Source organism: Aethalodelphis obliquidens, unplaced genomic scaffold (genome assembly GCF_003676395.1).
Source record: "Aethalodelphis obliquidens isolate GAN/ISIS:26980383/991018 unplaced genomic scaffold, ASM367639v1 scaffold23, whole genome shotgun sequence".
Classification (NCBI taxonomy): domain Eukaryota; kingdom Metazoa; phylum Chordata; class Mammalia; order Artiodactyla; family Delphinidae; genus Aethalodelphis; species Aethalodelphis obliquidens.
In genome coordinates, this window is record NW_020837967.1 from 23,249,775 (window position 1) to 23,263,959 (window position 14,185).

At 40.1% G+C, this 14,185-nt stretch overlaps 1 protein-coding gene across 8 annotated transcripts in view; it reads right to left on the minus strand.

Moving 5' to 3' along the window:
• NSUN6 (NOP2/Sun RNA methyltransferase 6) overlaps positions 1-14,185 on the minus strand; it is an 87,558-nt gene that overhangs the window by 23,801 nt on the left and 49,572 nt on the right. For all 8 annotated transcript variants that reach the window (XM_027121992.1, XM_027121997.1, XM_027121996.1 and 5 more), the window contains one exon: positions 11,424-11,568. In XM_027121992.1, the coding sequence (XP_026977793.1) occupies positions 11,424-11,568 (145 nt within the window). The remainder of the gene's footprint in view (positions 1-11,423; positions 11,569-14,185) is intronic.

Sequence of the window (14,185 nt, forward strand, 5' to 3'; positions counted from 1 at the left end):
AATAAGAGATTTGGGGAAAACTGGACAACTATATGCAAAAGAATGAAGTCAGAGCATTTTCTCACACCATATATAAAAACAAAATGAAAATGAACAAAAGTCCTAAATGTAAGACCAGAAACCATACACCAACTAGAAGAAAACACAGGCAGCACACTCCTTTGCAGAAGTCTTAGCAATTCTGTTTCACCTCAGGCAAGGAAAACAAAAGCAAAAATACACAACTAATCAAACCTAAAAGCTTTTGCAGTGAAAGAAACCACCAACAAAACCAAAAGACAATCTATAGAACGGTAGCAAATGATCTGCCTGATAAGGGTTAATACCATACCCAAAGTATATAATGAACTCACAAAACTCAATATCAAAAAAACAAAACCACCTGATTAAAAAACGGGCAGAGAACCTGAACAGGCATTTTTCCAAAGGAGACAGACAGATGGCCAACAGGCACATGACAAGACACCCAACGGCACTGATCATCAGGGAAATGCACATCAAAACCACAGGTCATCAAAAAGACAAGAGATGACAGGCGTTGAAGAGGGTGTGGAGAAAAGGGAACCCTCATGCATTGCCAGTGGGAATGTAAACTGGTGCAACCACTATGGAAAACAGTATGGAAGTTCCTCATAAATTAAAAACAGAACTACTACTAATGAAAAGAACAAAGAGGCAGAAGACCAACAGGAAACAGAACACTTCAACGTTATAAACCAACTAGACCTAATAGAAAACACTATGTAACAGCAGAACGCATATTCCTCTGCCGTGCACGTGGAGACAAACCATATGCAAGGCCATAAGACAAAGCTGAGTAACTCTGAAAAAGCTTAAACTCACACAACGTTTCTTCTCCCACCAAAATGGAATGAAAACAGAAGTTAGTAACAGAAAGAAATCTGGAAAATTCCAAGTATGTGGAAATTTAAAAACATGCTCCTAAATAACCGTGGGGCAAAGAAATCACAGGTAAATCCTAAAATGCTGTGACGTGAACGAAAACAAAACACAATGTACCAAATCTTATGGGAAGTAGTGAAATAGTGCGTAGAGGGACATTTACAGCTGTAAATACCTACATTAAAAAGAAAAGTCTCAGGACTTCCCTGGTGGTGCAGTGGCTGAGAATCCACCTGCCAATGCAGGGGACATGGGTTCGAGTTCTGGTCCAGGAAGATCCTGCATGCCATGGAGCAACTAAGCCCGTGCGCCACAACTACTGAGCCTGCACTCTAGAGCCCGCGTACTGCAACTACTGAGCCCGTGTGCCACAACTACTGAAGCCCACCCGCCTAGAGCCCATGCTCTGCAACAAGAGAAGCCACCGCAGTGAGAAGCCTGCACACCGCAATGGAGAGTAGCCCCCGCTTGCCGCAACTAGAGAAAGTCTGCACAGCGACGAAGACCCAACACAGCCAAAAATAAAAAGATAAATTTATTAAAATAAAAAAAAAAGAAGAAAGAAAAGTCTCAAAGTAATAACCTAGGCTTCCATTCTTAAGACACTGAAAAAAGATGAGCAAACTAAAAATGAAGCAGAGGAATAAAATAATAAAAATTAGAGCAGAGAGGCTCCCCCGACGCCAGGGCCTCAGTCACTTCAGTTTGGCATGCGGCTCTCAGGGGTAAAAGGGGCTCCAGAGGTGTGTCTCCAACCCCAGTGCCAATCACCCCACACCACAATCGTTGTGGGGAAGAGAATAGAGGAGTGAAGAAGGGTGCATTTTCCCTCTCACCTCAAAGCTCAGCTAGGGAAACCACGTAGCCCTGACCAGTGGGCTCAAGGCCCTACTGGAAACTGGTTCTCAGCTTGAGAGATGAGGAAACAAGAACCAGTAACAAGCACTTTTTTTTTTTTCAACTTTTGAGGGGTGTTGAGACAAGATGGCAGAATAGATCTTTAGCCAGACTTGTCAAGAAAAAAGGGAGAGGGCTCAGATGAATAAACTTAGAAATGAAAAAGGAGAAGTTGAAATGGACACCACAGAAATATAAAGGATAAGAGACTACTACAATCAACTATATGCCAATAAAATGGACAAACTAGAAGAAATGGACAAACTCTTAGAAAAACACAATCTCCCAAGACTGAACCAGGAAGAAATAGAAAATATGAACAGACCAATCACAAGTACTGAAATTGAAACTGTGATTGAAACCTCCCAACAAACAAAAGTCGAGGGGCTTCCCTGGTGGCGCAATGGTTGACAATCTGCCTGCCAATGCAGGGGTCGTGGGTTCGAGCCCTGGTGCAGGAAGATCCCACATGCCGCGGAGCAACTAAGCAACTAAGCCCATGCACCACAACTACTAAGCCTGCGCTCTAGAGCCTGCGAGCCACAACTACTGAGCCCGTGTGCTGCAACTACTGAAGCCCGCTCACCGCAACTAGAGAAAGCCCACGCACAGCAACACAGACCCAATGCAGCCAAAAATAAAGATAAATAAATAAATAAATCTATTTATTTATTTAAAAAAAAGAGAAAAGTAGAGGACCAGATGGATTCACAGGCAAATTCTATCTAACATTTACAGAAGAGTTAACACCTATCCTTCTGGAACTATTGCAAAAAACTGCAGAGGAAGGAACACTCCCAAGCTCATTCTATGAGGCCACCATCACCCTGATTCTAAAACCAGACAAAAATACCACCAAAAAAAAAAAAAAAAAAAATTACAGACCAATATCACTGATGAACATAGATGCAAAAATCCTCAACAAATATACTAGCAAACCAAATCCAACAATACATTAAAAGGATCACACACCATGACCAAACGGGATTTATCCCTGGGATGCAAGAATTCTTCAACATCTGTAAATCAATCAGTGTGATACACCACATTAACAAAGTGAAAAATAAAAACCATATGATCATCTCAATAGATGCAGAAAAAGCTTCTGACAAAATGCAACACCATTTATGATGAAAACTCTCCAGAAAGTGGGCATAGAGGGAACTCACTTCAACATAATAAAGGCCATATATGACAAATCCACAGCAAACATCATTCTCAATGATGGAAAGCTGAAAGCACTTCCTGTAAGATCAGGAACAAGACAAGGATGTCCACTCTCACCACTTTTACTGAACATAGTTTTGGAAGTCCTAGCCACAGCAATCAGAGAAGAAAACGATATAGAAGGCATCCAAATTGGAAAAGAAGAAGTAAAACTGTCACTGTTCGCAGATGACATGATACTATACATAGAAAATCCTAAAGATACTACCAGAAAACTACTAGAGCTCATTAATGAATTCAGTAAAGCTGCAGAATACAAAATTAAAACATAGAATCTGCTGCATTTCTATTCACTAACAATGAAAGTCCAAAAACAGAAATTAAAGAAACAACCCCATTTACCATCGCATCAAAAAGAATAAAATACCTACGGATAAACCTACCTAAGGAGACAAAGACCTGTACTCTGAAAACTATGAAAAACTGATGAAAGAAATCGAAGATGACACAAACAGAGGAAAGATATACCATATTCCTGGGTTGGAAGAATCAATATTGTCAGAATGACTATACAACCCAAGGCAATCTACAGATGCAATGCAATCCCTATCCAATTACCAATGGCATTTTTCACAAAACGAAAAACAAAAAGATTTTAAATTTCTATGGAGACACAAAAATATCTGAATAGCCAAAGCAATCTTGAGAAAGAAAAACAAAGCTGGAAGAATAAGACTCCCTGACTTCACACTATACTACAAAGCTACAGTAATCAAAACAGTATGGAACTGGCACAAAAACAGAAATACAGATCAACGGAACAAGACAGAAAGTCCAGAAATAAACCCATGCACCTATGATCAAAATTAATCTACAACAAAGGAGGCAAGACTATACAATGGAGAAAAGACAGTGTCTTCAATAAATCGTGCTGGGAAAACTGGACAGCTACATGTAAAAAATGAAATTAGAACATTTTCTAACACCATGCACAAAAATAAACTCAAAATGAGTTAAAGACCTAAATGTAAGACTGGATACTATAAAACTCTTGGAGGCAAACATAGTAAGAATACTCTTTCACATAAATTCAAGCAGTATCTTTTTTGATCCATCTCCTAGAGTAATAGAAATAAAAACAAAAACAAACAAATGTGACCTAATTAAATTCAAAAGCTGCTGCACAGCAAAGGAAACCATCAACAAAATGAAAAGATAACCCACAGAATGGGAGAAAATATTCGTAAATGATGTGACCGACAGGGATTAATCTCCAAAATATAGAAACAGCTCATGCAGCTCTATGGCAAAAAAACAAACAACCCAATCAAAAAATGGGCACAAGATCTAAATAGACATTTCTCCAAAGACATACAGATGGCCAAAAAGCACATGAAAAGATGCTCAACATCAGTAATTATCAGAGAAATGCAAATCAAAACTACAATGAGTTATCACCTCACACCAGTCAGAATGGCCATGATCAAAGTCTACAAACAGGGACTTCCCTGGTGGCCCAGTGGTTAAGACTCCATGCTCCCAATGCAGGGGGCCCAGGTTGGATCCCAGGTCAGGGAACTAGATCCCATATGCATGACGCAACTAAGAGTTCGCATGCCACAACTGAGGAGCCCACCTGCCACAACTAAGACCCGGCACAACCAAATAAATAAATTTTTTTAAAGTCTACAAACAAATGCCGGAGAGGGTGTGAAGCAAAGGGAACCCTCCAACACTGTTGGTGGGAAGTAAATTGGTACAACCACTATGGAGAACAGTATGGAGGTTTCTTAAAAAACTAAAAAGAGAACTACCATATGATCCAGCAATCCCACTACTGGGCATATATCCAGACAAAAACATGGTTCAAAAGGATACACGCACCCCAGTGTTCACTGCAGCACTGCTTACAATCGCCAAGACATGGAAGCAACCTAAATGTTCATCTACAGAAGAATGGATAAAGAAGATGTGGTAGGGCCCAGGATGTAGAGTTGGCAGTGCCTGACGGCAAGTCTGACACAGAGTTGGGCAGGGTCGAGAGTAGGGGCAGCAGTCGGGGATGGCAGGAGAAGGAGGCAGCAGCGATCACTTATAAATGGCACTGAAGCAGGACCCGAAGCCTCAATTCCAGGAGGGTGAGAGAGTGCTGTGCTTCCACGGGCCTCTTCTTTATGAAGCAAAGTGTGTAAAGGTGGCCACAAAGGATAAACAAGTGTAATACTTTACACATTACAGTAGTCCTGTGTTCAGCTAACAATCCATTATGCATATAAAAATGTATGACTAAAAATAAAAATAATCTGGGACTTCCCCAGTGGTCCAGCAGTTAAGACTCCATGCTTCCAAGGCAGGGGGCCTGAGTTCGAACCCTGGTCAGATCCCGCATGTCGCAACTAAGATCCCGCATGCCACAACCAAAGATCCCACACACCGCAACTAAAGATCCTGCGTACCACAACTAAAGACCCGGCGCAGCCAAATAAATAATTTCTTTTTTAATAAAAATACTTTACGGCTGTGAAAGCAATTATACTTCCCAAAGATGGCTGCCACAATATTGTCCATTCCATACATTCTTACAATCTGACACTGACACCACAGTGACACAAGAGGTGGGATGTAATATTACTTCTCATTTATTCTGGGCAACAGCAGAATCGATGCTAAGTGACTTCTGGAATAGGTCATAAATGGGGACATGGCTGCTGCCTGGGGCTATTCCAACATTCGCCCTCGAAACCCACCCAACCAACACGCTGAGAGTATCCAGGACACGTGGAGAGGTCTCAGCTGAGAGCCACCATCATCCTCCCGATGTGTATGTGAAAGAGAGCAGCTTCAAGATGACATCTCCCTCCACTACCACATGACCACAACTGCACGAGATACTGCAAGTAAGAACCATCTATCTGAGGGTCTGGTCAGCCCCCAGAATTGTGAAGAATAATAATGAAATGATTACTGTGGTTTTCATCACTAAGTGGTGGCACGATGTGGATAACAACAGAACATAATCAGAACAAATTGTGTAGGAAAACTACCACATAGCATGATGCTAGCATACAGCTACTGGGTCACTCCTTGCACCTTCTACTATGCATCTCACTTACCCACTCAGAGGCTTTCAAGCTCTTTTACTTACTTTAAAGGGGGAAGAAAAATTTTACTGATGAATAAAAGAAAAAAATGGAAACAGTCACTATCTCCACTTTTTTTTGTTGTTTTGTTTTTTTGTTTTTGTTTTTGCGGTACGCGGGCCTCTCACTGCTGTGCCCTCTCCCACTACGGAGCACAGGCTCTAGACGCACAGGCTCAGTGGCCATGGCTCACGGGCCCAGCCGCTCTGCAGCATGTGGGATCCTCCCGGACCAGGGCACGAACCCGCGTCCCCTGCATCAGCAGGTGAACTCTCAGCCACCGCGCCACCAGGGAAGCCCCATCTCCACTTTTAATAGTACAAAGCTTTTGGCAGACTGCTATTCGTTCTTCAATAACAATTATCCTCTTCTTCTATAGAAATGGTGTGAACTGGGCACATGGCAACACAGCTGAAGACTACGTTTTCCAGCCCCCCTTGCAGCTAAGTTAATCAAACAACTAAGTTGTGGCCAGCGGGATATGCACCCCACTTCCAGGTCTTGTGCATCTCCCAGTCCCTTCCTACGCCCTGGAATAAAAACTGGAACAGCTGTCTTGGACCCAGAGATGAAGCTCCCAGCATTGGATGTCCACCTCTTCAACTTTTCAGTGAGACAAAAATAAACAAGAAAACCAAAAAACGCTTCTATCTTTTCTAAGTCACTGTATTTTGGGTCTCTCTGGTACAGCCCCCTAGCCTACACACTGATATAAACTGCAAACCCCTGGCTAACACTTCAGGGCTGACAAGCCACTGATCATGACACACTGTTGTCATGTAATCAGGCAATTCAACCCGACCTGCTCCCACTCTTCTTCAGGATAGTCCCTGTTTTTCTGGCAAGTATTCCATGGGCTTCATTTGTTTTGGCTTCTTAATCACGTGTGACTTACTACATATTAGGCAGAAGTCACAAAATAATTTCTTAAAGGTATGTGGATTTTCACATTACTACTGATGTAGCAGGCATTTTAAAAGTCATCATGAATCCTGGAAAAGAATAAATACATGTGTATGTATAACTAAATCACTTTGCTGTACACCTGAAACTAACACAACATTGTAAATCAAATATACTCCAATACAGGGGCTTCCCTGGTGGCGCAGTGGTTGAGAGTCTGCCTGCCGATGCAGGGGACACGGGTTCGTGCCCCGGTCCGGGAAGATCCCACATGCCGCGGAGCGGCTGGGCCCGTGAGCCATGGCCTCTGAGCCTGCGCATCTGAAGCCTGTGCTCCGCAATGGGAGAGGCCACAACAGTGAGAGGCCCGCGTACCGCAAAAAAAACAAACAACAACAAAACAAATATACTCCAATATAAAAGAAAATAAAAAAATAAGTTCATTTTTTAAAAAGTCATCATGAATCAAATAGCATCTTTAATCAGTGAACATTCTAGAGAAACTAATGCCAATTACTTCATTAAAATATGCAAGTTTCTCGAATACTTTATGAAACCAAATCAAAATAGAGACAAAGAGAGAGAAATAGAGCAATTTAACTACTGTATTACTTTATTCCAAAACAAGATATGTGGCAGTTTTTCCCTTCCGGCTCTATATCCCCAATTCCTCAAGAAAAATGAAAAATGAAGAATCATAAAACTGAAAGGTTTGTCTCAAATCTCAGCTTTCTCAGCTGTAATATGAAACTAAAACAAATAGGTTAACACTTAAAAGAACTGGAAAAAGAAGAACAAACAAAACCTAAAGTCAGCATTAGGAAGGAAATAATAAAGATCAGAGGGGAAATAAACAGAGATTAAAAACAATAGAAAAAAAAAATCAATAAAACCAAGAGCTGGTTCTTTGAAAGGGTAATAAACAAGACCGACAAACCTCTGGCCAGGCTCACCAAGAAGGAAAGAGAGAGAACCCAAATAAACTAAATAAGAAATGAAAAAGGGACGTAACAACCAACACTATAGAAATACAAAAAAAAATAAGGGAATACTATGAACAATTATATGCCAACAAATTCAACAACCTAGAAGAAATGGACAACTTTCTAGAAACATTCAGTCCACCAAAACTGAATCAAGAAATAGATAATTTGAACAGACTGATCATTAGAAGTGAAATATCAATAGAATCTGTAATTTTAAAACTGCCTACAAATAAAAGTCCAGGACCAAATGGCTTCATAGGTGAATTCTACCAAACATACAAAGAACTCTCACCCATCCTTCTCCAACTCTTCCAAAACATTGCAGAAGAGGAAACACTCCCAAAGACATTCTATGAAGCCACCATCACCCTGATATGAAAACCACTAACAAAGAAAATTACAGGCCAATATCTTTGATGAATATAGATGCAAAAATTCTCAACAAAATATTACCAAACTGAATCCAACAACACATAAAAAAGATCAAACACCACGACCAAATGGGATTCATCCCAAGTTCACAAGGATGGTCCAACATACGCAAATCAATGTGATACACCACATCAACAACAGAAAAAAACAAAAACCACATGATCATTTCAATACATGCAGAAAAAGCATCTAACAAAATTCAACATGCATTCATGATAAAAACTCTTACCAAAGTGGGTACAGAGGGAACATATCTCAACATAATAAAAGCTATTTATGACAAACCCACAGCTAATATAATACTCAACAGTGAAAAGCTGACAGCCTTCCCACTAAAATCTGGAACAGGACAAGGATGCCCACTCTCACCACTTCTGTTCAACATAGTATTGGAAGTCTTAGCCACAGCAATCAGACAAGAAAAAGAAATAAAAGGTATCCAAATTAGGATGGAAGAGATAAAACTGTCATTATATGCAAATGACGTGATGCTATATACAGAAAACCCTAAAAACTCCACACAAAAACTACTAGAACTGATAAACAAATTCAAGAAGTTAGCAGGATAAAAGATTAACATACAGAAATCAGCTGTATTTCTTTACACTAACAACGAAATAGCAGAAAGGGAATGTAAAAAAAAAAACAAACAAAAAACCAATATCTTTCAAAATCACACCCCCAAAAATAAAATACTAAATAAACCTGACCAAGGAGGTGAAAGACTTATACACTGAGAACTATAAAACATTAAAAAAGGAAACTGAAGATGATTCAAAGAGATGGAAAGATATCCCATGCTCTTGGATGAGATTTAATATTGTTAAAATGGCCATACTGGGCTTCCCTGGGGGCGCAGTGGTTGAGAGTCCGCCTGCCAATGCAGGCGACACGGGTTCGTGCCCTGGTCCAGGAAGATCCCACATGCTGTGGAGCGGCTGGGCCCGTGAGCCATGGCCGCTGAGCCTGCGCATCCAGAGCCTGTGCTCCGCAACGGGAGAGGCCACAACAGTGAGAGGCCCGCGTACCGCAAAAAAAAAAAAAAAAATGGCCATACTACCCAAAGCAATCTACAGATTTAATGCGATCCCTATCAAATTACTCATGACATTTTTCACAGAACTAGAACAAATAATCCTAAAATTCATATGGCACCATCAAAGACCCAGAATTGCCAAAGCAATCCTGAAGAAAAAGAACAAAGCAGAAGGTATAACCCTCCCAGACTTCAGACAATACTACAAAGCTACAGTAATCAAAACAGCATGGTATTGGGACAAAAAACAGACATATGGATCAACGAAACAGAACAGAGAGCCCAGAAATAAACCCACACAACTACGGTCAATCACACAGCTTTGACACATGAGGCAAGAATATACAATGGGAAAAAGACAGTCTCTTCAGCAAGAGGTGCTGGGAAAGTTAGACAGCCACATGTAAATCAGTGAAGTTAGAACACTCCCTCACATCATACTCAAAAAATAAACTCAAAATGGCTTGAAGACTTAAACATAAGACATGACACCATAAAACTCCTAGAAAAGATCATAGGCAAAACATTCTCTGACATAAGTCATACCAATGTTTTCTTTGGTCAGTCTCCCAAGGTGACAGAAATAAAAACAAAAATAAACAAATGGGACTTAATCAAACTTACAAGCTTTTGCACAGCAAAGGAAACAATCAATCAACAAAACGAAAAGACAACCTACAGAATGGGCGAAAATATTTGCAAATGATGCAACCAACAAGGGTTTAATTTCCAAGTTATACAAACAGCTCAAACAACTCAACAACAAAAAGAAAACAAACAACCCAATAGAAAAATGGGCAGAAGACCTAAATAGACATTTCTCCAAAGAGGAAATACAAATGGACAGTAGGCATATGAAAAGATGTTCAACATTGCTAAACTATTAGAGAAATGCAAATCAAAACTACAATGAGGTACCACCTCACACCGGTCAGAATGGCCATCATTAAAACCTCTACAAATAACAAATGCTGGAGAGGATATGGAGAAAAGAGAACCCTCCTACACTGTTGGCGGAAACGTAAATTGGTACAGCCACTGTGGAGAACAGTATGGAGATCCCTCAGAAACCTAAAAATAGAGCCACCATATGATCCAGCAATCCCATCCCTGGGCATATATCCAGAGGAAACTCTAATCCAAAGAGATACACGCACCCCTATGTTCCTAGCAGCACTATTCACAATAGCCAACACATGGAAACAACCTAAATGCCCACTGAGAGAGGAATGGATAAAGAAGATGTGGTACATATATACAATGGAATACTATTCAGCCATAGAAAAAGAATGAAACAATGCCATTTGCAGCAACATGGATGCAACTAGAGATTATCATACTAAGTGAAATAAGTCAGAAAGCAAATACCATATAATATCACTTAAATGTGGAATCTAAAATATGACACAAATGAACCTATCTACAAAACAGACTCACGGACATGGAGAACAGACTTGTGGTTGCCAAAGGGGAGGGGTTGGGGGAGGGATGGAGTGGGAGATTGGGGTTAGTAGATGTAAGCTTTTATATATAGAATGGATAAACAACAAGATCCTACTGTGTAGCACAAAGAACTGTATTCAGTATCCTGTGGTAAACCATAATGGAAAAGAATATTTTTTAAAAATGTATATATATGTATAATTGAATCACTTTGTTGTACAGCAGAAATCAACAGAACACTGTAAATCAACTATACTTCAATAAAAAAATAAAATAAAATAAAATAAATAGGTTAAGAACAAAGAGTTTGACCAAGTCTTGGAGGTTTGATTCGGTATTAAAAACTTGATATTCAAAGATGAGATGAAAAGCAAGAAGACATCTATTACAGCAAAATACCTTAGATCCATGCCAAGGCCCTGTGGATATTTAGGGGCTAGAACATAGGTAGCAAAATCTGACAATCTGTTTGTAAAGCCAATTATAAAAGCCTTGAAAAGATAAAATTTAACTCACCATCTGTGTCCTTAACCATATCAAGTTTAAGGGCCTTTGTTCCATCGAAGCAAAATGCCCTGATGGAATTTAGCCCTAACAATAACGCATTCTGCTTTATTTTTTCTACTTTGTTGGATATTTTATCCAGTGCTATCACTTCTCCCTAAAAAACAAAACAAACACATAAAAAAGTGAAAATCCAAAGCAGTCATGAAAGTTATTAATAATGAGAAAAACGGACAATTACAGTCTTCCCCACTTTCCTCCTACCCCTAGTTTTAAAGCTGAAGTCATCATCCAAATGAATATCAAATTTACATCCAATACTTAAGTCTTACCTTTTAAAGAACACAATCTTGCCAGATAATTTTCTTATAATACCCATCTACTTTTAATCCGCAAAACTCAAAAGCAAAAGCAGCGTTTGCAATCTTCTAAAGAAACTTTAAAATACCCATTTGAGATAAATATTAAAAAATCGCCAATTTGATGTGCCTTGCTCACCTCTGGAAGAGCATCAACTAACGTTCTGAGACATTTGCCTTCTGGTCCTCTGAGATACAGATGAATGTTACTTGTAAAAAATGAATCCTCATCCCAATACTTTCTGAGATACATACATGTAACAAAATTCACGTGAATTCTGACAACTAAAGACAGAAAAATAGAAGCCTGTATATCACAGCAAATGTTCTGCACTGGTAGTAGTTCAAAAATAATTTTACATGGGAACACTTCGATTAAGTCAAAGTCAATAAAGACAAGAGGCTACAGTTTTGTGAATGAGTTGTGATAGTCACATGGTATTTTAAAACATACTATGAAATGTTCTGCAGAGATGGTGATGTAAACGTTTCAGTGTATTTTTTTTTTTTGCTTTTGTTCCTCCTTGTTGTGACATACGCATTGACTGCATAGACTACAATATTGAAGATTTGCTGATTGTGTTCTTGAATGTGACACTAAGTTTAGCGGCCGGCATAGTTCCAGTTAATACCTCGACGGACGGGGAAACCATTTCGAGTGAGCTGAACTGGAAAAGTAGGCAAAACCCACCAGAATAAGGTTCCACTGCAACTACAGTGAAGGAGAAACTGCACTGGCCGAAGGCTGCTCTTACAAAAGTACAAGACTGGAAGCCTCACTTATACAAAATTCTGCTTAACTACAAACAAAAAAATCAACAATGACAAACTGAAAGTATTAACAAAATCTGGGATTCAATTCTGGCTCAAATAATTCTGTTCAGGTTCCTGGGTGCTGGCCCGCTGCGAGACTGCCTAAATGGCCCCAACTCTTCAAGTCTCCATGTATCCCCACCCTCTGCCGTTGACCTTGCAACACCCGGCTGGTCCGAGTCGGACTCGGCCACCTGGTTTGCACTGGCTGATGGGATGACAGTAGGAGTGATGCAAGGAGAGATGCGGAACGCTGGCCTTGCTCTGCTTTGTCCTCTGCCACTGCTGACCCTCAGCTACTGCGCTCTGCTGTGCTAGTGCCCTAGTCCCACAGGAGGGCAAGAGATGCAGGGACCAGAGGCAAGACATTCCAGTGGCCTCAGCTGAGCCGACCTGAGCCTAACCCAAGTGAGTGAGCCCAGCCAAGGCCATGAGAAACTCCGGCCACCCCACAGGGACCAGGTGCCACAGTCAGGCTGGCGGCCATCGACTGAATCCCAGACTCCGGAGGGGATGCAGTGCCACCGAGGCTGTGTGGCTGTTTTCACACCGCGTTATAAAACCAGCAGAGAATGCACACACCTCTAATACCCAGCCTCTCTTTGGAAAGACTTCTTACTGGAGAGCAGAAAATACCTCTGAGTGAATATACTTTTAAGCAAACACAATAAATATCACACCGTAAGTGAGGGGGATAATTGTCACTTCCTCAGAGCATGTAATCTTTCCATCTGAGCTTTCAGGAAAACTGAAAAATGATTTGCATTAAATACCACAATTCCATAAAATGAACCCTTCTGTTCCGTGTTCATTTTACACACTGGTGGTATTTAATGCATTTTCTTCCCTAAAGAGTTTTTTTGTTTTGTTTTGTTTTTACTGTTACCACCTTAAATTCTTTTTTGACAAAGAGTAGTGTAAGTCAATAGGCAAGTGTATCTCCTCTAATGAACCACGGATATCAATTCCACGATATTTAAACGACAAATACCTTTTTCTATTGGAGATCTTTCTTAGATTGAAGGCTGCTCATTGAGGTTATATTAGTGCTACTGCAAGTGTCTGTGTATATGCGAAGAGCATACAGTGTATGGATTTTACACACGCACATTTATAGTGCAGAGATGACAGGTTTAGGCCTTCAGCGTATTTACTGAAAATATAAAATTTTATATTTATATATTTTTATCCCCGTTTGTGACATTGTGAATGTTTCAGATATTCTAATAGTGTCAAATATGAATGTGTAAGAAATGACAACTTTCATCAGAAGTCTTCGGACAATTAAAGTTATCTACACTAATGAAAGGGAAAAGTTATAATTTCATCCTTGACACAGTACAATTTCCAACTATTTTCTGTGCAAGATTGCTTGTAAATCCCTTGACAGTCCTAAGCGTCATCAAATATAGATCAAAAATGTACCACCTGATAAAAGTCCAACATCTGGCACTTGCGAGAGTGGGAAATACTGTAACTTTTATCAGGCAAATTAGCTGGAGCAGAAAGGCTTTTGCTAAATCAGCCTCATGGAGGTTTCCATGCGAGAAAGTCTTACCTCAGTAGGTAATTGTTTCTTATCTATAAATTAGTACTAGGAAG